Raw genomic sequence first — 26,872 nt, forward strand, 5'->3', positions numbered from 1 at the left:
TGAAAAATTAAGATATTTCTGCTTCTTATTATAATTTTTTTTAGACAGGATGAAAAAATTTTAAACGAAAATAGGTGTATTTTGTTTTCCTAAAAATAAGGTAAAAAATAATTTAACTTTTTGTTACAAGCAATGAATTTTTGAAATTTTTTGCCAAAAATTTAATTTTCTGTTAATAGCTATAGATTTTTTTTTAAGAAATATATATTTGAAAGTTAATTTTGAATATTCTTTCCTAAAACTTTAAATTTTTACGAATTTCTATGAATTTTTGATATTGTTTTCAAAAATTTGGATTTTAAAAAAAAATTTATAAAGAATTATGAAAATCAATAAAAAAAATATATATATATTTTCTAAAAATCTTGTTAGTTGACGTAATTATGATAGCAAAACAATAATTGAGTATTCAAAATACGTTTAAAACAGCTGGTAGTACATGATTTTTATAAATATATTATATGAACGCTTAATGATATTAAATTATAAAATGCATTTTATAGTGAGGTGAATTATTTGACACAATGCTTGATTAAGTCATATTTGAATTTACTATAAAATATTGCATGTATTTTTGTATGCTCATTGAACAAATAGTACATTTCTTCTTTTCTTAGTTGGCAATTTAATTCTACATCCTCTGATGCAGAGGATCTCCCAAAAGAGAGCATTATTATTGATGGGTCCCTCAGTGTTGCTACATATGTTCCTAGAGGTGAAATGGATTATGGAACTTTGATGTGTTGGGGAAAAAACGCTCTTGGACGACAAGTGAATCCATGCGTTTTTCATATAATTCCTGCAGGTTAGTAAATATATAACGAATACATATAATTGGATTTTGGGTATTGCTTTAAAAATACATTTTTTAGATACTCATTATTTATCTGCTCAGTTTACGAATGCAAAAATTATTACAGTTGAGGTTTTGTTTAAATTTAGGAATAAAAGTTTGATTATTTAAAATAATAATAATAAAGAAAATTATTTATTTTTTGAAGTTCATTTAAAAAGTAATGTTTACAATTTTGAAAAGGTTGATCGATTTTGCTTATATAGACATTTATGAAAGGCAATCAGCATTATTTTTTTTCCAGGGCTTGGTTTTAATGAGAATTTAATGAAGTATGTTAAATTTTTGGAAACAAAAATTACAATATTATAATTTTGGGAAAATAATTTCAAAAATGAATAAGTGTTCAAATAAAATTAATCTTTTTGGGAAAAAATATTGAAAAATAACTTTCATTTTGAATATATTAAAATTTCAAATTCCAAAAATCCACAGCTTCACAAAAAAATTTATTTTAAATATGAATTTTTTTTTAAATCAAATTTTCTAATAAAAGCAAAAATTTACTAATTTGGGAGGGGGTACATCCCCTTTAGCCTATCTCCTGCGGACGCCTTATAACACACTCATAAGAAAGTTTGGTAAGCAAGGGTTTAATTCCAGGGTTTAAAAAAATTTAAATTAAGGGTTTTAAAAAAAAGTTACAGAAATCGGTTATAGGATCATTTGCCGAACGACCATTTAACTGACGGACAATTTGAGATATTCGGTCGAAAAAAATATTAATAATTTATCAATATATGGGATTATATATTTTAATTCAATTTAAAATGATATTATGATAAATAAGTATTGTTTCCTATATAACAATAAATAAGTTTCATATTATATAGGTAAATTAATATAATGTTGTATTGCAGTGAAATATTTTTTGTTAATTATATAAACAGGTGTTTATATGGTTTTAATGACGAAAAAAGGAGGGGTACATCTTAGTTATATATAATATTTATTTACAGGCTTATTATTCACTGTACTTTAATATACTAGTACAGATAATGAAGGAATAAATTAGTAAAAATATAAATATATCTTCTCTTGTCCTTTTTTAAATTTTTTTTTGATTTTTAGCAACGGCCATCGCGTTAATAGTCCTTATACAACTACATAGAATCATGATCAAATACATATTCTTGGGACATCCATTATTTTATACATGGTCCAAGAAAGAGAATTTTCATATATTTTATCTTCTTCTATGATTTTGTCATTATTCTAATCAAAGATAAAATATATTATATATAAATTCATAACACAATTTTTCATATATATATATATATACATGGATATATATAATTTTAATATGACAAATTGATGTCAAGATTAAGAAGGGAGTAAAAAAAGGGAACAGAAATGAAAGAAAATATGATATTATCTCTTCATACATACATTGAACTATGTGATATCAGTTGATTAGTTAAGATTATCATCGTCAGGTGATTTATTCATTTAAGGATAAATATATGTAAGAGTAGAGTTGTAAAAAATAAATATGACCTTCAACGAGATTGAGAAGTTGTGTATTTTTTGTAGTCCAGGGATTTATTTTCCAATGCCGATATAATTATCCTTTCATTTTTGATAATGAGGGAATCGTGTATTAAGTACATGTGCTAGGGAATGAGGAGTTAACCCAAAAGATATAAACCAATTAACGATCAAGGACAACGTGTTTACAATGTTTGTAAGAAGTAATTGTCATAATAGGGTAAATTTAAATATTACTGCATAACTAACCAAACCTTCTCCATGAATAGACACTTTAAAGCTTAATTTTACCTAGGCGAATTCTGCAAAAAGAAGGATAAGTTGTAGGTGTTATATAAAAAATAAAATAAAATAATTAAGTGGCGTTATTTATGGTATCATAAATATATTATATTGGAAAAAAATATCATTAAGACCATGAATTCCCCTGAGCTAACGGTAACCACTTTATTTTCAAGCTTTAAGTAGCACTGAGGATTGGATGTTGAATTGTAAATGTAAGATCTTTTTAGGACTAGGAGATGAATTGAGGATAGACATCGAAGAAATTCCTGTCTATATCTTTACTAGATGCGGACTGTAATTTTTGTTTATTTATTTTATTTTATAACTGTGCGTAACTAAGTTGAAAAAAACGTAATGAAAACGAAGTTGATTTCCTCCAAAACATTCTTCAAATAGTGAGGGCTATCAGATTGTTTTTATTTTTTTAACGTATGTACACACAGGTCTCATTTATTTCAACTCTATGTATGATTAAAAAATTATGAATATCCTCTTGTCATAGGGCGGAAGTAACCTTTCTTTTCTTATACATTTCTGTAGATATAGGTATGTCATAATCTATAGATAGGTACATGCTATTAATCTTACTTTAAAAAGGATAGGTTTTTTTAAAACTATCTTATATAAGGATATTAAGTTTACGTATATGACATCAGTCAACAATTTACTATAAATGGCATAACCAAAATGTAATTTAAATAAAATTTGACACAAGAATAATTATGCATGAAAGCTATTAAAATATCAGCAAATCACCCACGATGTTTACATACTTGACATCATTATTCTTCATTCTAAGTTAAATTATATACTTTAAGTATGGTATATACTTAGTTTTCCCATTTTAAATACATTGGATGAATTTGATTAAATAATTATTGGAAATGTCTGTATTGTTATTGATGATCATATCAACATCTATGCCTCCACCTATGTATTTTACAATATGTGACGCCATAGCCTTGTCGTTACTTACATTGTATCTTTTAACGTTTCCTCCTAAAAGAAACAGAAATAAAGACCCAAAATCAGTTATTATTTAACAAATTTTCTTCGCAACTATAGAATGATTATTTGATCATTATTGGGAATTATTCACAGCTTAAGAAGAATTCATTCGAATTTAACAAGCCATCGTTTATATTACTGATAAAGGAAAATAGTCAACAGCTGATAACAAGCTAAATGTCAATTAAGTACCACAATCAGCATTCTCCATTGCATTTATCAACCTTTCTTCAACGAATGGATTTATAATTACTACACGTCTAAGGGTACGTCGACGGGATAGTCACCTGATATCAAAGCCATGGAATGCCCAACCCGTGTTCATAAATATATATTTGTAACTATTAAAATCACATATACTACAACAATAATTTATAAAACTAAAACAAGACCCTAAAATATTTTATAAAAATAATAGCACAGATTTAAAAAAACGTCCCCTCAGTAAAAAAATAGATGAAATACCCGAAATTACAGTCATTCTTTCGAAATATGGAAGATATATTTATTTATGTAGTTTTAGATAATTGTTTACATCTTAGTAGTAGCTAGTTCGAGTTCAACTAATCAACGAGCAGAACATTACCAAGCGATGGAAATTAGTAGAAAATCGGTAACTGACCAAAATATATATATATAAGTGAAATTGCACGATACATTTTTACGAAAAAACAGATTTGGCTCAAATTTGATATATAGTAACATTGATAAATTTGTACAACTCAGAAATGAAATTTGTAACTTAATCCAACTCTTATTTATGAAGTCTTAAAGATAGAGAAATTCACATTTTGATGAATAGTTGATTAGTGATACAATCTTAACCAAAGCAATAATATGCAAGTAAAATACAACATTAAGAACTTTTGTCATAGTTTTTATTCAAATTATTATAATATTAAATTAATGATGATTTTAAGTATTTTGGGATTAGTGGTTTTTCGAAACTTTAACCATCTAAAGATAAAATACTTTGAAATATTTAAAAAAATTAAATTGTAAAATTCATTAAATTACTATTAATAGTGTTTGATTATACAAATAATAACTTTAAATATATATATTACAATAAACAAATAAGATATCATTGCACATATTCCTTTAAAGTAAATATTAAAAATACTATTTAAATGAAGTTATTTTTTTTTTAAATCACTCCATTACATAATGACATGAATTTTCTACTCAACTCTTATATTAAATTATTTGAAACCCATCCTTATATCTTTAAAAAAGAGTAAATTGAAAAGTTTGGGGAATTAAGAAATGGAGTGATTTCTAAAAATCTTAATTTCAGTTATGAATTATATTTTGTGCATTCATACTATTTTACTTAAAAGGGATTTGTTCGATTATTACTTCGAAAATATGAAGGTCAAAAACAAAGATCATGTTTTATTTTTTTTCATAACAAAAAGGCTATAAAGGTATTGTAACGCTATTTGATTGTTTTTCTATGATGTATTATGACTGAACATCATTGGTTCATTTTACGAGATATTGCTAATCAAACATTCATTAAAATATAAATTTCTTAATATTTAAGACCTTAGAACTCAAAGTTGGATTTTGTCCCCAGTTCAAAATTTGATTTTTAATATGATCTACTCTGAATAATACTACATTCCACATTTAAGCCAAATCCGTTTCCCCATTAAAATTTTATCATGAAATGACCCGCAAACTTTTTATGATTTGTGAGATATCATTAGGATTGAATTTTTTTTTTTACATTTATTTCCCTTTAAAACTACTACACCAATTTTTTGTTAAAGTATTATATTTTTATTTATTTATTTGCATTGAGTTCAATTTGTATGTATGTACTTAAATTTTATGACCTACTAAGCTCATATACGTTTACAATAATCAATAGTGATGAAAATCTTGTGTATTTTGGGCATGTTAAAAAAATCGGAAATCAACATGATAACCTTGACCATTTAAAAATTGTTCAGGAGGAGAGCAGTTTAGCTGTCTTGACGTTTCATTGGATCAATAAAAAAAGACAATTGAAAGAATTACTCTGAATTTGATCTTCAATTTTAATCTGAGTGCAAAAAGGGCTTATAATTAAAACTCTGCAACAAATCCTTAAGGTTACTCTCTGTCTTTGAATACCACACAAGACTGTTTGATCACTACAAAAGGAATTTCACTACTCATGAGTAAAATTTAAATAACACCAGGTTAGTAAAATAAAATTCATCCTTCAGAAGACCAACTCCAAAAATATGGGCAAGCTAAATAAGTAAGATTTGCATCTCTAATGATCAGTATATGGATGTTTAAAGAGGGAGTGTGTAAAAAGCAAACACTAAATATAGCGATTAGAAAAGGAAAAATGGTGGAGGCGTGAGCTTTTTCTTCTTTTTTGTTCATTATTTATTAAATTGTGGTGACATCTCCCTCTAAAAAAAAATTCTCGCCTATCTTTACTATCAATTGTTTTAAAAATCCATAATAAAATAAACATATCTATGAATTCAAATATAATTTTAATATTTTTCCTGTAAAAGAATATTTTATATCCCTCTAAAATCACACACAGCTGATATTCACAAAATTATTAATTCAGGTGTACCATTTGTCTTGCTTCCGCATTTTCCTCGCGCTCTTACAAAAAACCCATCTCCATGTACGTTAAAAGTGTGTATTCAAAGACTTTCTACCAACAAATATAAAGCTAAACGCTCTTTGTTTTAATTCAAACTTTTATTCCTCGAACAGAAGTAGGAAAAGAATTCGAAAAACAAAAATAATCTCTTTTGCAAATAGTGTTAGGACAAAAATCTTGAAAAATGTGATAACATTTGTTTGTCCAAGGAATATTTTTTTATTGCTCCCAATTATATCCTACATATACCATAGAATATAATATATATATACATACATAACATATATATGTATGTATTAAAAGAAAATAGAAGATGAAGGGATGGGATAAGTATATCCCCCGCCCCCCCTCTTCATTTTTTTCGACCGACCAACATCATGATCAAAAATAAGTAGTACAATTTTTGCAGAGAAATAAAAAAGATATGGAAAGAGTTTTTTTTTTTTTTTGTTTTTTTTGTAGAAAAGAAGATAATCTAGTATGACAGTAATAATTCATTATATTCCTGACATATTATTATTTGTGTGTACGGTCAATTTCATTAGACAAATTTCTTCCTTACAAGTGAAAAAAAAATAACATAACACAGAAGAAAAGATCACTTGGCACTGGACTTTTTCTTCGCGTAGTTGTAATATCTACATAATAATACATACATAGGCATTGAAGGCCTCAGTGTTTGGGTGACGGACACTGAAGGCCTCACAGTAAGAGTCCATTAAATTTTAGAGGTGAAAGTACTCCTCAACATGCACCCAAAAGGTGTAGTGGATAGGTAAAGGGCTTTTAATATTAATTAAGAAAGCACCAAACAATTGAGAACTAATTATTAAGCAGCCTAATCATCCACTCTGCCGATTAATTATTATTCGGAAATTAAGTTTTAAAACTAAAAACCACTATTCAGATTTCTAACTACACAAAAACTGTCACCTATTAAATTTTTAGTATTTACAACTTCAGTGACACTCTGCAAAAAAATTCAGGTTTTGCAACTCCGTCTGGCTAAAACTCATATTATTATTGGTATTTAAGCGTAAAACACGAAAAATACCATAAAAACTTTCAATTGCAAAAGGTTTGGCCTTTGAAGTCTTTCTTTATATCACGCTTTTAGAGTATATTTACAATTCAGATCAATATGTCGTTATAACTTAACTATATAAATGTAAATAAATGGTAAAAAAATTGATATAAAACATTTTGACTAATGATTTATTAATTTATCTTGATTAAAATTAATATCAAATGTGTCTAATCATTCAAAAATAAAAATAAAATGAAGAATATTTTTGGAAAATAATATTTTGTTGTTTTGTTTCATATTATGGCTAAAAATAAACTATATAATATAATTTAAACTTTAAAAAAAATCAGTTTTGATTTATTTTTTCAGTTAACTTTACTTTTTATTATTGGATATTTAATAAATAATCAATAAAAAATGCTACTGAAGATTGGGGTTAACCTTCTTGTCTTTAAAAGATTAATTATCTATTAGAATAAGTCAAATCAATTATATTTAATTTTGGAATATTTTTCACACAACCTTTCATTACTTATTTATAAAATATTCTATAAGAAAATTAATTTTAAAAAATAAATCAAAATTGATTTTTTTTACAACAAATTTTTTTAAATTGTAATTTAGAGTTTATTCTATAGTTTTGCTATAATATAAATCAATTTAATAAAATATTAGCTTTTAAATAAGATTTTTCATTTTACCTGATTTTTGTAATAATAAATGTTGGGTTTAGATGGCGGGCAAAAATACTGTTGCATAGTTTAATGAAACAGCTCATGTGCAAAAAAAAAAAAATAATAATAATTAACCACATTTATTTGGATTCATAAATATTATTCAAGCCCCAAAATATCTATTTAGAAAATAAATGCTTAACTTTTTGTCATTTTCTCTTTTATCTCTTTTGTAAAACTGTGACAATTCACGAATATAATGAGTCGTGAATAAGAATTGATTCCAACTTTTTTTGATTTTTTTATATGCTACTAATATTGGCGTAATAAAATAAAGTAGGATGGACGGAAAAGTCAGTTTTTGCCACCATCCTACAATGGTGAGAAGGCCATAGTGGACAATTCTGACATTTTTGATTACTCTAAATTATTTTGGTATCAAATCAATTGTAAATTTGCTTTTTGTAGGTTAAATTATAATGTTTAAAGAGACCAAGTAATTAAAGTATGCACGCACACTCTATTTAACTTTTTCATTGTTAATATGTATAGAACAGTAGTGTTCAAATGTTTAATGCATTTTATTAGTTACAATTGAAAATAAGAATGTAAAAATTGTATATATCCTCGTGAGTCTATGTCAAAAATAAAATTACATGTTGGCAACTTCGATAAACGACATATCTCTTGACAGAAATTATTATAAAAACTATAATGCTCCTTGGTCGCTTATTCGTTTGATTTTTCAAAATAGGCAAAAAATTAATAAGATCACTCATATCTTGCAGATGACCAACTGAAACATTAAAAGCTTCTTAATTGATTATTAGGTATTTTAGTTTAATATAGAACCGTAATTTAATTCTAGAATCGATTTAAATCTATCATATTAGACAAATAATCAAGAAGAGCAATTTCATATTTTTCCAAAATTGTCTCAGCCAAAACTATTTGTTCTCCTTTACTTAAACATTAGAAACAATTTTTATATTGATAAATATATATTAAACTGTCTCAAATTTGATTAAAGTTGTTAAGGATATCAAATTGAAGTATTTTTTCTGCTATTATAATTTAATGGAACCATTTGAATTTTGTTGTTTGGAAAATTGACCCTGCGCTGAAAGAGGGTCAACCATTGTATCTTTTTTACGGTATTAACTAGATCTATAAAAAAAAAGAATATTTATGAACCAATCATTCATTTTGGGTGAATGGTGAGAAAGAGTATTGAGGTGAGCTTCCCTTATCATAGAAAAATTGTATTTTTCATAAATGCCTCATTAAATGTTGTTCATATTATATGTTTTCTTCAATTCATTTTCTCTATAAATTACATAATTCAAAAACTGTTTGTATCATATTTTTCCCCTATTACTCACGGATAAATTAGAAACAGTTAAAACAATATTTATATTACTTTGGAGAATATATTTTTTTAAATAGCACCATTTTATATATACATATATAAATACCATAATAAACACAAAAAGGAAAAATGCAATTCAGCTATGGATAGTTAACTTATAAAAATATATAAAATCTTTCTTTTGATATATCTATATATTTATAGAGTAGGTATAAAAACGTATATTTATAATTTATCATTACAATAAAACTATCTAGGTATATATATATTTTTCTTCCTTACAACCTTGATGATAACATGGATTAACATTTTCTACAATCAACAATATGTATATACATAGAAATACTACAAATATAAAACGTTAAAATTTTTAATGAAGCTGGAACGCTTAATGACTAACGACTAAATGTATTTACATAGAATAAAATTAGTTGACTTTTTTAGTATAATAAAAACTGTTCAGATTACCAACAGTATTTACAACTATATTTTTTTAATAATGCAATAGCTACATGAGTACTTACAGGACATCAACATTAATTTAGATTGATTAAAAGATAACATTTAAAACAAACGTAAGAAGATACTTTTCAAGAAAATAGTACTAGTTAATGGCGGGGATTGACCAAGTACATTTAAATATACTTACGTAAAGTACAAAGACTTAATTGAAATTTTAAGTACACGTATTGGTCTTATTTTTTGAGGTAATTCAGTAATTTACAAGTACCTGCAATGTATTTAAGTAAAAGTACAAGTACGATTTATTAAATTGTTTTGTCTAAAATCCCATTTTATGAGAATAAAAAGTAAATCATTGGTAGTTAGCATAGAAATTCCTTGAAAAGAGGAGACTTTATCGTCCGCAATGTAAAGAACAGATAAAATTATTTTAAGTTGTGAATTTCAAATTTCTATATTGTCAGATTAAAGCCACTTTTCATATTTCTACAAATCTGTAGCAATGGTTGGTTTTACTAACTGATGCAACTTCAGAAATAATATGTTCAGACTCAAAGACTCTCTATCTCAATATTTATTATTTAGAAGTACATATTACAATTAATGAAAATATTTAAAAATGCTTTAAAATATATTCAAACGAAATAGATAAAAATATTTAAATGTTGTAAAATATATCCACCACTTCCAACAGTTGGAAAGTGAACAATATGAGAGGTTCTGCAAAACTAAGACACAATTACAACTAATATTATATTTTGATTTACATATTATTAACATTTACAGGTTTTTTAAACTGTATTTAGTATTTACTAGAAAATTAATAAAAAGTCATATGCAACAAAAGTCAACTCTTGGGACAGCCACTGACTGAACCCCAAATTTTTATTGTTACTTAAGCCGCATAACACAAAAATGACATAAACCTTCAACAAAAAGGGAAAAAACAAGCCTTTATAGCTTTTTAAATAGGTTTTTCATTCATTTTCTCATTTTTAATTCAATAATTTAAAAAAAAACAAGTAGCTAAACTAATTTTATAATAACTTAATTCAACAACCACTTGTCTAAATTTTATGTTTTTAGTAATAGAAGTCTTAAAAAATAATAAAAAGGTTAAATGATTCGGATTTTTAAATTTGTACTCAAAAATTTTTTAATTGAATCTTTCGAATATATTTACCTAAAAAATGGGTAAATATAAAAAAAATCATATTGATCCATGTGAATATATATTTTTAGTACCTAGTTTTTTCTCTTTACCTTCATTTTATTGGGCAGTCTTCATACTTCTTCATATCTTCTGTGTCATTCAATTGTGTGTCCAATCTATACTTTTTGTCCAAAAACTACCCAAAATCAAAAAATGAACTTTCACCTCATCACATCTTAAAGTATGGGAAAAAATGCGGAAATATAACAAAATTCAAAAAATTATTTTTTTGAATGGGTCCAGCGTTACATATCCCCCCCATAGAAAAAATAATGAGACATATTTAAAAAAAATAATAAAATAAGTGTTGTCATAGGAATGTTGTGGTGTTGATAAGAGTTTGAGCTTTTTGATTCATCACTCAAGATGTCGAAAAAGAAAAAGAAATATCTTCTACATTGTATGCAAATAAACCAAATATTTTTTAGCCTAAAAAACTGATTTTTCATACGTAAATTTGTTATCTCTGTTGAAAATAAGGAGAATTCCCTTGTTATTGTTCTCATTGTAGTATGTTATTGTTGTTGAGTATTTTCTTTATAGGACATTATGTATTCTAGGCTTGTTTCTTGTAAAAAATAATAAGAAAGACTGAAAACAAAAAGTTTATATTTGTAACTAGTTAGATTTTTTTTTTTGAAAAAAAAACTCTTGTCCTACCATAAAAGAATGTTTTCCTCATCATGTTCTATGAATTAACATGTACAGTGTTTGTAGCATTTATTTTGAAAGGTGGACTTAAAGATGTACAAAAATATTTTTAAGAGTCTCTTGTTAGTATACAGATTGGGGATTTTAAATCTGAAGCAAGTTTAGACCTCGATATATTGCCAAACCTAAGATCTACAGGGTTAGGGCAGCAAAACCTGGACTTTTAATTTATATTGATTTTCTCATTACTATGAAAAGGTTTATTAATTATTTTTTGATATTCTGATTCCGCCATCCTTTTTATATAAACAAATTTTACTATGCATTTAGTAATTTCATCATTATGAGCGAGCAACATGCAAAAGGCAGCGCATCTCTGATCTTCTAGACGCTGGAGTTGATGTGATGAAGATAAAGAACATTGTTAAGTGTTTTAGGAGCCTGATTTTGAAGTTGGACAAGATTTAGAAAAAAATGGAGAAGACCTCTACAGGATGTCAGGAAGTGGAAGGCATAATTTAAATAGGGATACGAAGTTCTAGTTTAGTTTCGAGAAGAATACAGGTGTACGCGTCTAAAACTGAACCCTTCTTTAAATTTTACGCCATGCACATATTCGTGATTTTATTGTGTTGAAACCGGCTTATAATTCGAGGCAAGGGTCTTGACTAGTTATAAACAAAACTCCAGCAAAATCTAAATAGTAACAGTGAAACAACAGCCGATAATATGGAGAGACGTCGAGTCGCAATTTTGGAACTTTCCGCACGGGGAAAAACTTCCACTGAAATTGCCAAGATTCTGAACTGCAGCCGCACCACTGTTTACAGCGTGGTAGCCAAAGGGACTCCTGAGGTGACCAAAAGATCTAAGTCAAGCCCTCGAAGGTCGGACGAAATGGTTGCTGCCGTGAAAAAGTCTGTGGAGGACAAGAGAGGCAAGGTCACCGTCGGCGGCCTCTCCAGGGAGTTCAACGTCAGCAGAAGTCAGCCGATGTTTAAAGGCTGTGATTAATTATGAAGTTGGCCATATTGTGTGAAAAAGTTTTGCGAAAACCTTGTTTACATGTTTCGTTAAGATTATTTTTCTTCCTATTATTGAAAATATAATATTATTGATGTAATTCTAAATCCATCTCTCGATTCCTTGTTTTGCAGCCCTACCCTGTATGTTTATAAAAGTGTGTTCATCAGCTGAAAAAACTGCATAAGAAAAATACAAAATCCTTGATATGAACTCAGAATACGAACGCCGCGCGGCCATTATTGTGTGCCTCCGTGCCTAGAACTTACCCAAGGACTCCAATTTCTCCATAGATATTTATTGTAGGGGAGGTTTAAAGGTATGTAAAAACTCTGGCGTCATGATTAAATTGGTGCAGGTTTTCGAAATTGGTTAATTAATACCGGATTTATTATGGAAAAACCAACATTTATAAGAACTTTATGTTTTGGTAAAGGAAATTTGGCCTCCTAGCACGTAGGATTGGAACCCCTTGGACTGCTATGTATGAGGCGTCTTGAACGATGCTGCAATAAACGTATATATAAAAATGGACTGCTTGCTGGCTTCTATTTATGAGGTAGTTGCCAACATGGACAATGAGTTCCTCATCAAGGACTTTGCCAGGTTGAAGGCTGTGGTTGAACCTGGGGTGGTTTTTTTGAGTGATTATGTTCACTATGGACCCGTCATGTATTTTGATTTGTGAATTGCTCAATTAACTTTCGGAAAAAATTGTAATATACATTATCTTTAAATTTTCCGGATTTAAAATCCCCACCCTGTATATAAACAAACTTACATTAAAATATTACCTGTCATGAACCATGTACATACAAATAAACCAATATTTCTACTTAATATACAATATTTACAAATAAATATCACTTAGCTTCCATTTATAAACTATGAAAGTGTGTTTATCAGATTCAGCTGACAAAACTGTGTACTTAGTCTATTTAGAAACCAAAGCATATAGAACCATATTCAAAGTTCCGTCCTTATAAAAGTGAATGATAAGATAAAAAAACAACATACAAATAATGAAATTCAATATTTCTCAATGTAAATTTTTCTTTTCGTATTTTACATACATACATATATATTTTTTTATGATTCGTGGGTGTCATATATTCATAGTCTAGTTGACACTCAAGAGTGTGCATTCATATCATCTTAGCTGTCAAGGTAGTTTTATTTTTAATTGTAGAAGTGGGAACATAATGGAGGTATACGTTCTACATACAAATGTACGTAAAGTTGGATAAATAGTGATGAAAATTGCGTATATTTTGGGATTGTTAAAAGAAAAGAAGCTGAAAATCAACAAGGTAACCCTGTTAAAAAACTCTGACGCCAAAATATGCTTACAATTTATAACCAGTGATGAAATTCGTGTATGTATATAATTGGCATGTTGAAAAATAAAAGAAACCTAAAATCAACATGGTAACCCTGACAATTTGAGGAATATTTTGGAGGAGATCAACTACAATCAGCTGTGACAACGGAGGAAGGGGAGAAGAAATTAAACATAGAACATTAGCAAAAATTACTTCGATGTCGATCTCCAATTCTTCTCTTATTCCAACAAGGACTTACAATTATAAATCTGCAACAAATCGTCAATGTCTTTTATGAGCATACACGAATGTTCAATTAGGTCTTAAATATAATTGAATCTATTTAGAACAGGATATTCACTACTCGGGAGATGTTCATAAAAAAGACTACTACAAAGGAAAAGAAAATTCATTCTTCAGATTACCAATAAAAAAAAAACACGGGATAGCTAAAAAATTTACAAGACTTACATCAATGTTTATAACCCATATATATATATATGGGTTATACATAGAAGAATATGCATTTTTATATAATGTAGTTCTTTTAATGTCATCTCGACTTACTTAAATACAAAAAAAAAGAATTTGGGTTTTCATTCTATAAAATATGTAGTCTTAAGTTCTATTAAACTATTTCTCATGGCTTGTTATTAACACTTACATACACGTATTCCAAACTAAAGATTGTAAATGCTTTTATGTGTGTATTCATATTTCTCACCAGGCTTTAAGGTAAAAGAAATTATAATTGTAAGATTCCCCCTTAGGTTAGTTTTAATATTTTTATTACTATTATACATCTACTTTCACGGTAAATTAAGCATTTAGAACATCCATTTGTAAGTATAGCTGCAAAACTCAAATTATGTCTCATCGTGTGAATTCTGCTTCACCTTTTCACTCATGGAAAAGTAATGAAAATAAATACAGCAGGATCTATAGCATGTGTATGCTGTAAGTTTGTTGTCATTTGGATATATATGGTAAAATTATACATAAGTTGTTTGTATGCAAGATATTTTTAATAATTGTTTTGAACATATGTGAAAAGAAACAGCTGACTCACAATAACAAAAATAGTTTCCTTAAATTCAAACCAAACATAGAATAAACTTATCTTACAAAGTACATATAATGTGCCTTCTCTTTATTTGTGTAAGCTAAAATTAATTTAATTTCATTATTCATACATTTCAAAGGGTATAAATTAATATATACACACACATATATATTTATTCATGTACAACATACCTAATTTTTATTCTCCATAACAGTTAGTCGTATATAAATTCATTATATGTACAGAACATACATATATATTTTTTATTTTATAATGACTTTCATTTAGTAAAAAATTCCCTTCGAATAAGGCCTTTCTTCTGCTCGTACAATGATGTATTTTTTTTATTGCTTTACCCATATATTATGCGCGAATTTATAAATATATGTAGATTTAATGCAATAACTTTTTATAACCGTTTGCATGTAAAATTATAATTAAGATTGATGATTACCAATAGGATGTTGCCAAGTTATTTTTTCCACTAGCATTTATTTCTACAACCATTTGGGATCTATGTAGGTCTTTGTATTAAGTAAGAGCATAGATAATAATGTGTCAGTTGATTTATACGTTCATTAAATCAAGTAAAATGTGTTCAATTCACTTACATCTAAGTTATTCTCTCTAAAATTGTAACTCCAACTAATTTTTAGTCAATCACAGATTAAGACAGTCAAAAAGTATCAATATCATACATAACGTTGACATTTTTGTGAGGAAAAAAAAGCACGAGTGAAAAAATTATAATATTTGGGCTTTAATGACTAAATATTTAAACTAAAATAATTTAAAATTTTAATTTTTTAAACAAAGTAAATAATATTCCAAAATGAAATGCAAATTTTATTTAATAAGTATGGAAAAGAAAAACCATAAAAACAATCTTTTTAATTGTTAAAAAAATAATTCCTAGCTGTAAAATACATACATATATTTAAAGATTTTTTTCTTCATCAAACTATTTTACAAACAGTCTATAAACCAGCGGTTCTCAACTTTTCTGGTCCTATGACTCCTTGATAGCAATTGTCAAGTTGCCTTGACAACAAAGATGTAATTAGTTGCGTTGATTATCCTTCAGTGTATTTTTGAAAGTTACTTGTACAAGGCTATATATAAAATTTGACTTCTAAATATCTAAAAATTTAAATGGAAAGACATAGCACAATGGTCAACGCTCTCAGGAGAAATTATTCTATTGAACTGAATGTGCATAGGTTCGCACACCAGTCGTTCCTAATGAATGAATTATACTTTATGTAAAGGAACTTCAAAAACGATTCCTAGGTCAAATGGATTAAATGTAGCATACTATAGTTTTTACGTATACTTTATCAGTGTAACTCTATCTGACCAATTAAAGGAGCATTAAAAAAAATTATAGGTACAATGTTTTTTTATTTAAAAAATTTCGAAAATTGAATTTTAGAATTTTATCAACACAACAATTTGTGATATTTTAACTACAAAAAAGTTCGAATTACGTTAACCAAAAAGTGTCAGTTAGAAGACTGTGCTTCCTTCTTACTCGACGGATCTAATCACTTTCATATCTCACATGAGCTAGTAACTGAGAACAGTTTGCCACATCTTTTGATTCATCTACCTGGATACTAAATGTGAAAAAGTAAAACTGATTTCATTTTCTGGATTATTGGTTCCATATTATCAGGAGACATGTCGTGTATTCTTTTCATAACGGTATTATTATACAAGGATATATTATTCAATTTTTTAACCTACTCAGCTCAAAGCATAACTTGGACTGTGTCTTTGGTTGGTGGCAGCGTCAACTCCTCGGAAATGGTGTGAGGTTTCTTGGCTTTAGCGATTCTGAGAGCCACCAAATATGGCTTCAATGCTATATTTTGCTGTTGGTACTTGCCACCAAAATTAAATTTTTGTTTTTACACAATCATCTTTTATCTAAATATAATGGACATCCTAATCCTCCAAGCTAGTATGACATTTAATTGGGGTTTCATTTTGTTGGGTTTCATCGATTCAGCTGAGATAATTTCGTTGGAAATGAAACAGTGTGGCTTTTCAGTTCCTGTTTCATCTATAAAAGTAAATCTATACTTTAAAAATTACTCACTGTGTTTTATGTCCCTAATAGTTATTTACAAGATATCACCCATAAAATACACTACAATAATAGTAAATTTAAGGCACATAGCAATCAGGATCTTCCAGTATTATAAACATAATATTCAAATTTAAATTTTGTCACAAAGTATTGTGTTCCAGTTGTTTTATTGAGCAAATTCAAGTGCTGGCCGCGGCTCGGATGAACTGACTTTGCTAGCCATAGTTTGGTAACTCTTGGTACCTATGGCTTATAAATCGATGACGAAGTTGGATATGGTTGCTGTATAACATATGGTGCCCCTTCTATTATGGAAGGCAGTGGTTACTTAAAATGGTACAATACTCTTTAAGCAGAAGTGGAGGGTATTTTGAAGACATTACGTCTTTTCCATCATATGTAAAAGTTTGTTTAAATGTCGATCAAAATATTCTTGGACAGTGCAGCTGATATTTGTTCTATGATCAAAAATGAAGACTTCCTGACGGGTCGACAAGCTAGGCTAATAGAAGAAATAAATAGTTTGAAAAGGAAGGTGATAATAATTTGGATAAAGGATCTTTGGGATTATTCAAGAAATAATTTACGGAATAATCTCTCTCGAATCATCATGGCCAATCTGCAATTATACAAATAAAATTATTAGACTATTATAAAGAGAAAATATCTATATCAACAGGAGAAAACAACACAACTACATTCGATAAACATTCAACAACTTCTTAGAAGCCTTTACTCACCCCAAGGCAAATAGTCAGGCGAGCCCAATTGGGTTCATAACCCAGAGGTTCGGAACTGCTTATCTAAATTCATTTCTATCTTGGTCTTGACCTCTTTTCTCAATATTATCATTATTATGATTTTAGAATATATATTTATATCTAAGTAGTATGAGTTTTTTTTTTCTTTTTTTTTGCTCTCTATATATAAATACATTCATATACGTATATGTGCATATAATATTTTTTTTTAAAACCTAAATCTATATCTTATTATATATGGTGTAGCAAAATATTGCTAATACTTATAAACGCTGAGTCCACATTTTCTTCTTTGTTGGAATCATCTTTTTGGGGAGGGATACATAATATATATAATTTCTAAAGTTCCTATACATTTATATATATGAACTATTCTATGTGAGATGAATTTTAAACAGGTCCAAGAAAAAAAAAGGAACCTATGAAAAGAGAGGTCCATGAAAATAAGTGTAGCATAATGTACACATATATGGGGATTTCATTTCTTTCCGTGTCAGAATATAATTAAAAGTGATAATTATTGTAGTGTCAAGTTTCCTTTTAGAAACTAGAGTAATTAGAAGAAGATCTATTGTGGAGAAATGATACATCGCACTTTATATTAACTTTTTCATTAATATTTTTTTTAGATAATTTTAGCTGTAATAGTTTATAGTAAAATTGGTGTAAGGATTTGAATTTCTTTAAACTTAAATATGCATCAATTTTGACCATATATTGAAGGTTCATGGCCAAATTGTTGTAACTCCAAAATTACAAATTGTCTATATGTCATCATCCTAGAACTCTAATATTTTATGTCAATACTTAAAACACGGAAATTTAGACTGTTTAAATGAATTTTTCGGATACATTTTAATGTAAAAATAGGAAAACACCATTATTCATAATGAAAGAATGAAGTTTTCAGGCTTAATTCTGTAAAGTAAATATTTGAGTTACGACAATTGGGCTCTCATCCCACGATATATAAACGTATATATTTCTTATGTATTTCCAATCACTTGAGTAATGCCACTGTTAATTGAAAGGTTATAATGATGTACAAACTAAGGTTAAAAAATTATGGGAATTTTCAAACATTGAAACTTTATACGGGGATTTTGGGAATTTTACTAATTATTTTATTTTATTTTGGACTACAAATAGTGCAAACTCTTTATTTTTAATGCTGAAGGCCGGAATTATATTTTTAACGTATTAGTACATAAAATGCAGTGTTTTAACATATAAAACATCAATGTATAATATTATATTTTGATTCACATTAGGTAATTACCAGATGGAGTACAAAGCTGAATTAGAGAGGAAAAATTGTGTGTCTATCATAATAATGTTTGACAAATTTTACTTCTTCAGAAACAGGCTACGTTTGAAAAATAATTGATATTACTGATTTTATATCAAAATAGTAATTTAGGATTTTTATAAATCATTTTTTTAACTTCTCCAAAAAATGATAAACATTTTAAGTTTGTTGTGGCAATCCTTATTTATTTGGCCCAGTTCAGTCTTAGGACTGGTCCTATTAGTCCTAAAGACCGGTCCTTTGTACTATTAGTATTGGAAATTGATTAATTAAAGTTGAGTGATGTCATCACTCTTTATCTTCATCATCAACTTTATAAGTTTTAGGAAATATATACAGGGCTAAGCTGGACGGGACTGCAATCAGAAATAAAGACTGGCACAACACTAATTTTGAGTAAGACAAAATACATATACCTAGTTTTAAAGTTTGCAATTAATAAGATTACTTTTTATTATTTTCGAGCATGTGCTCACAAAGTCCTCACAAAAAGCAGTATTTAATTATATAAAAATCATTTTTGTTAAGAGTTTTATTAAATAATGAATAATATCTTGTTCTTCTTTTTTTTTTTTTTTTTTTTTTTGTACTTTTAGAATTGAAAAGAGCTTGCTTAAAGTGCACATAATTTATCTTTAAATATAATGATTTAGAATCTAATATTAATATCCATTTAATTTCAATTTTTTAGAAGGAAAAGTCAGATGATAAAAATACAATTTATACAAAAAAAAATAGTATTTATTAACTTTCCCTTTTACAAAAAAAAAAGTTACAAACATCTTGTGAATCTCCCCTGATATAAAAAGTATAGTCAAAAAAACAATATGAAACTATTAGATTCTACGAAATTAGCTTAAAATAAGGAATGTTTATGAATGTGTATTTTATGATACATTTGGATATGTTCAAGATTTGAAATGGATTCGTGAAAAAAAAAAAAAATCTGAGCTCTTTGAGTAACTTTACTCAATATATATTTGATCCATTGGGACTTATAATAATAGAACTGACAGATTCTGAAAATAAAATAAAAGTGAACTATACATATTATATAGAATACACACTTTTTTTAATATTATTATGGATAGATATCAAATTATGTAGCCATAAAAAATTGATGTTAGAAATATATAAATGTCATTTTTTTAGTTTATATATGTATGCATGTATGCTCATACTAACACTTTTACAATTGCTAGGATATACATATGTATATTATATACGTACATACGAATATATTGATGTACATAAATAAAAAATAGAAGAAAATTGTATAAATCTTTGAACCCTTATAAAAAGTACGATATTAAACGTTCTAAGATATCATTTTCCTTATTAAATATCAAATAATGTGTAAACGAGTAAGTTTCTTGATCATTACAACTTTCTTTTTAATTTTCTCTTATAGCCATTATGTTATTAGAGTTCTATCAAATCGGTGTATAAAAAATAAAGAACCCGAAAACAAAAGTTGTATACCCAACAATTTGAAGATTGTTTCGAAGGAGAGCAGCTTAGCTGTCATCAAGTTTTATTATATCAGCTGCAAGTAGCTGTGTAAGGAATGTGTCCCACTCTTTATAAATAAAGAAGGGATCCCACTAAGAAAAACTAAGTTTAGTAGTTAAGAAAGGAAAAATGGTAGTTGTGTGTGCTTTTTTTATTTTTGTTGATTATTTAGTAGGTCGTTGTGCCGATTCGGAACAAAAAAATTATTGTGTATCTTCCGTGGAAACTGTTTTAAAAGTTCATATATATGGATTTAAATATAATTATAATATTTTCTCGGCACTAATGCTATGTTAAATGTAGAAAGTTCTCCTCTTCATAGCAGTAAATAATTATATCCTATCTATTCATACAAAAAAATCATTTAACAGGCAGCTGATATTAACACGGGTCTTATTTCAGTAATACCATAAGTCTCATCGCGCTCTTATAAAAATCCAATCTCTACTTACTTAGCCTGGAATTAATCCGATTTCCATCACCAATTCTACTCCACAGGGATGTACATTGTACAATTATAACTCCCAAGCAGTGGTGCTGGAACAACCATTGCCCCTCCCCACTTTTCGGGATTTTTTATAGTTCCTGCAATTAAGAATATTTGTTTTGTCTAAAAAATTAATTATGAACGTCATAATAACTGAAGAAAAAATATTCCTCTTTATAAAAAATTATGTCATTCGTTCAAATTTTATATCTTCAAAAAAATTACTTTAAAATCATTCGAAAGAGTATGGTTATTTCTTAAAGTTTACTCTTTTCTCTAATAATTTTAACTTTAAAATTTAAAAAAAAGTATAATGTTTCTTCTAAAAAAAGCTTTTTGTCAAATGTGCCATTTACAAAAAAAAAAAAATTATGTTAAAATTGCTAAAAATCCAATCTGGCACCGGTGCTCCCTAAAAAACCTTTATTGTTACTACCCCTATCTTTTGTGAGCACACTTATCTATGTATACTAGCAGTCCTTCATTCTTGATATTTTTCCTTCTCAAAAATTAAATACTAATGATAACAGCTTTAGAAAAATAAATCAAGCTTAGGTTGCAATTCTTTCTAGGTCATATTTTATACAGCTCTATATATTATATTAATTATTCGTCAAATTCTTCAACATATAGGAAGTTTTTTTTTACTTTGTAAATATATAATTCCTTTAATCATTATATAACTTTCAAATGAATAAATAGTATGCAAAATAGTTGCTAAAAAATTGTATTTAATTATCTAGATTGTAAATAGTTGCAATATTGAACATAATTTATAAAACACATTTTTTATGAAGTGTTTGTGAAGTATTAAATATTCCTAAAAATAACCATTGAATTCTTTTAGGACTTTTGACGTTTCTATAGGGATATTACGAGTTCAAATACCTATTTTTTCGCAATATTTAAACTAATATTACATAGTGTTGAAATGATAATAATATGAATATATTTAAAAAATTTAAACTTCTATTTAAATATTTTCTTATTTAATCAAACTTCATTTATTTCCAAGGATTTATTATGACTGCAACACTCAACCTCAAGTATATTTTCCCCCAAAAATACAATTAAACAACAGGGTAAAGTTATTTTAAAATATTTATTTAGTATTTTTGAAATGAAATATTAGTGTTTAAACTTTTGAGACTTTCCTTATGAAAAGTAGAGGATTCATGCAATTACAATTTTTGAAACAAATCCGGGAGGATATTTTTTTGTTAATTCACATCATTTCTTTAAAAATAATAGTGAGCAACTTCAATAATTCGTACACCGATACATTATTAGTAGTGATGTAAATTGTGTGTATTTTTTAGCTCTTTCTTATTTTTGGAAATCTCAAGAATGAATTTTAATTTCCTTACCTGTTGTCATTATTTTTCACTCCTATGTAATAAACTAAATTCAATTATATTTTATACCTGATTGAGCATTCTAGTGTATTCATAAAAGACGGACAGTACCCTTGAAGATTTGTTGCGGTTATAATTGTAAGTCATTATTGAACTAGGTGTAGAATTGGGGATCGATATCGGAGTCATTCTTGCCAATGACCTTGTTTTATTTCCTTCTCCCCCTCCTTGCATGCCCAAGCTAATTGCAGCTAATCTTATGAAACGTCTTAAAAGCTAAGCTGCTCTTCTCCAAAACATTTTGAAATTGTTATTTTTTTTTAAAACATGCATGCCAAAAATACACACAATTTTCATCACCACTGATTAAAGGATAAGGACACGTAGCAATTAGTTGATAAATAGTAAAAATATAAATCATTTATTCCAAGATATGATGATTTGACAGATTAAAAATAAAATATCAGAGATTTTACTGGGAAAAAATTGAGGGTCATAAATGATCCATAAACTCAGTTAAGCATTATATAAATTTGACATTGTTAAATAATAATAAAAAACAAGATCGTATTCACATTAGAATTTGAAAGGAAAGTAACGGATGGTTAATAGACAATGGTGGACATATCGGATCAAAAATAGAAAACGGAAAATATCCAATGTCTGGATGGTTCTTAGAAATTTTGATATTTAATGTGATATTATTATATACTGGGGTTTCAAAAAGTCTTAACCACTTTGGTTGTGATACAAATAACCATGCACAACAGATAAGAATGAAGTTGTACAGGAAAATCTTAAAAATACTTTTTCATTTACCAATTATGAAGATTATTATTTATGAATTTGATTTCCACCAGCTTCAATTACAGTCTTCAGACGAGGACGGAAGTCAGAACATACTTTAGACATGTAAGTCCAGGACATCCTTCTCTAAGAAGTTTTGAGGTTGATTAATGTTACTGTGATGGACTTTATAGTCCTTGGATACGATTATAATGAAAAGTCAAAAAAAAAAAAAAAAAAAAAATCAGGTCAGAGCACTGGGAAGGCTAAAAGTTTTTTGGGACAGAAATTCATTTTTCCATGTTTGTTTTTTTATTATTGGGAGTCTACCAATTCTAGGCCGATCCTTGAATCTTTGTCTATCCTCCAGAAGTTTTTTGACCTTTTAAACTGTATGGCAGTTAACCGTAAGCCTCTTAACAATGAGAGAGTTATTATGGGACGCGGACCAATCTAGCAATCTCAAACCTTTTTGCTTCCATATTAACATATTTTATAATTAACATATAACAATGTTAAACCAATTTTTCATTAGCGGAGAAATCCAGCTGATATAAATGAAAAAATTGGATTTTAACTCTACAAAACATCTTAAATCTTCGTTATATAGATATGTCTTCAAAGACTTATTGAACGCTTGGTATGATCTAATTAGAAAGAAGGGGGGAATTAAAAAAATTTAGTTCAATTTTTGTAGCCAAGGTGTGCTAAATACAGAAAATAATCACATTTAGATGAATGAATGAAGTTGTTATGATCTTTTGTACAGCCATATATTATGCATAAATGTTGTCATATGTAGTTTAAAAGAAAGCATTTGAACATTTTAACTCTAAAAACATATTTGATCCATTTATAAACACAAATAAAGTAATTATAAAAGCAAAAATTAATTAAATAAGTTTTCTTCCAACGTTCTAACGAAGACTTTTTAAGTGCTCTTATGTATACTTGTATATACTATATTCAATAAATATAGGTTTTTCCTTGCAAATAATTATCTAGAATTCTCAAGTATGGTTGATTTTTTTTTTTTTTTGATTTCTATCAGTAATATTTCTACTAAAATAATACTATTAAAATAATCAAAACTATTTTTTCTACGATTATTCAATCTAATATGTACATCTATAGTTAGTTAGTAGTCAGTTATTAGTGTTGGAACCCGGTCCAAGACCGATTTTTTTTTTTAGGTTCGATTTTAAGGTAATTTTTCCTCCCTTTTATTTTATATATATATAAATACATGTGACCGAATACAAAACCGAAATAGTGAAAGCTTTAACGCTCTCAGAGCAGTCTAGAATTTCGAAACTAAAACCCATCACTAATAGTCATATATAAATAACTCCAGAAAAACATTATATTTTATACGATGTAACCATCCATTTTATTAATTATATTTGTATCGTAACATATATATTCTTTTGATGATGTATTTTTTGTATATTAAAACTTTTTATCTACTTTTAAAATATTTTTATTTTATTTATAGAATTATTTATTTAAAATACCATATAATGATTTTTACGTAACATGTGAAATTTATGACTTTTATCGAAAACAAAAAACTTGAAAGAGTTTTATTATTCTTCATCGTTTATTAAATATGTTGGTAGTGGTTAAATAAAAAGAGCAAACATACTATATATATTAATATATAGTATGTTTAAGTGCCTGCCTGTCTGCCAAAATATACGTGCATATATGTGAATATGTACATGTATCTAATTATCTATATTTTGCTATTACATCCACTAGTTTTTTCTTGGAATCATCCAGCTAACAATATGTACTAATATTGTCTAAATCAATTGATTGAGTAATAGAAAATATACTTTAAAACGATTAAGATATATTTTGTATTTGGCAATTTGAGCAGTGTTTTTTTATTGCATGAAGCTGTTATTCCTTAACTTTTGAGAACATTTAATGATATTAAAACCATGAACACGCTTTTTTATGAATGACAGAGACTAATATTGAAGATTTATTTGGGAAGTTATAAGTAATGATGAAAATTGGTTGTATTTTGGGGATGTTAAAAAAAAAAAAGAAATCGATACTCAACATGGTAACCTTGACAATTTAAAGAATGTTAAGGAGGATAGAAACTTATCTGTCATACTGTTTCATTAGAACCTCTACAATCAGCTGTGAAAAAGGAGGAGGGGAAGAAGAAAATAAAGATTTTCAAGAATTACTCCGATGTCTATCCTCAATTCTAATCAGAGTCCAACAAGAACTTAGAATTATGACTCACTAACAAATACTGAAAGGTACTCTCCGTCTTTTATGAGCATACATGAATGTTCAGTAAGGTTTTGAATATAATTGACTATAATAAAAAAGGAAGTTCACTACATGGGGGTAATAACAACAGCTAAGGAAAAGAAAAATCATCCTTCATATCGCCAATTCTAAAAAAATACTTCATTTAAAAAATACACACGGTTTACATTACTAGTTATAAGTGTGAGTTCATAAAGAGAAAACATAAAAGTGTACAGTAATACCGTAGCGCATCAAAGACGAAGAGTAACACTGAGGATTTTGTTTTAGAGTTATAAATATCTTGGACTAGAAGTAGAATTGAGGATCGATATCGGAGTAATTACTGTCTATATCATTGCTAGATAGATGGTTTTGTGTTTATTTCCTTTATCTCCTGGTAGCCAAACTAATAAAGCGTTATGACAGCTAAACTGCTCTTCTCCCAAAGATTTTTAAGTTGTCAGGGTTACCACGAGATTTTTTTTTTTTTTAATTTTTTACATAACTGCATGTTATATCTTAAACAAGTCTAATAATAGACTTTGGTTTCTAGTACAAATATTTTGCATCTTGTTTGTAATAGGTTTAGGGGTTTAAGATGTAAGCAATGATTTGCAATTTTCTTAGTTTTGTCAAAGATAAAGAGAAGTAATTTAGCAAAATTAAAGCCTATTTGCAGTAATAGTCGTTGAGCAAAAGAAGGAACATAATTTTTTACAAAAAAAAAGGAAAATTGCAAATCATTGAGCACCTCATATATATTTTAAATTACATTTAATTTGTGTGTAAGGGGGATAAAAATATCAACCCGAAAACTAGACAATTCAATGTATAGATATGGAAAACTTGTCTATTTTGGGGATATTAAAAAAGAAAAATGAATATGGTAGCTCTGACAATTTGAATTTTTTTTTTTGGGAGGAGATCAATTACAATCAGCTGTGACAAGGGAAGAGTGAGAGAAGGAAATAAAGAAGGGCATTGGTAAGAATAACTCAATGTTGACCCTCAATTCTACTCTGAGTCCAACAAGGACTTACTATTCTAGCTTCGCAACAAATCCTCAAGATTACTCTCAGTTTTTAAATATATTTGAGTCTATTTACGAGACAAAGTTCACTACTCCTAAATAAACTACACTAAATAATAATGGCAACTGCTAAGGAATTAAAGTTCATTCTTTAGGTTACTAAGGTCAAAAATACGGGCCAGCTAAAAAATCACAGGATTTACATCACAAC

At 27.6% G+C, this 26,872-nt stretch overlaps 1 protein-coding gene across 8 annotated transcripts in view; it reads left to right on the forward strand.

The window, feature by feature from the left end:
• Positions 1 to 26,872, forward strand: part of LOC121121727 (cell adhesion molecule Dscam1) — a 414,757-nt gene that overhangs the window by 360,639 nt on the left and 27,246 nt on the right. For all 8 annotated transcript variants that reach the window (XM_071889819.1, XM_071889818.1, XM_071889821.1 and 5 more), the window contains one exon: positions 618 to 805. In XM_071889819.1, the coding sequence (XP_071745920.1) occupies positions 618 to 805 (188 nt within the window). The remainder of the gene's footprint in view (positions 1 to 617; positions 806 to 26,872) is intronic.

The sequence above is a fragment of the Lepeophtheirus salmonis genome, chromosome 7, assembly GCF_016086655.4.
Source record: "Lepeophtheirus salmonis chromosome 7, UVic_Lsal_1.4, whole genome shotgun sequence".
Lineage (NCBI taxonomy): Eukaryota > Metazoa > Arthropoda > Copepoda > Siphonostomatoida > Caligidae > Lepeophtheirus > Lepeophtheirus salmonis.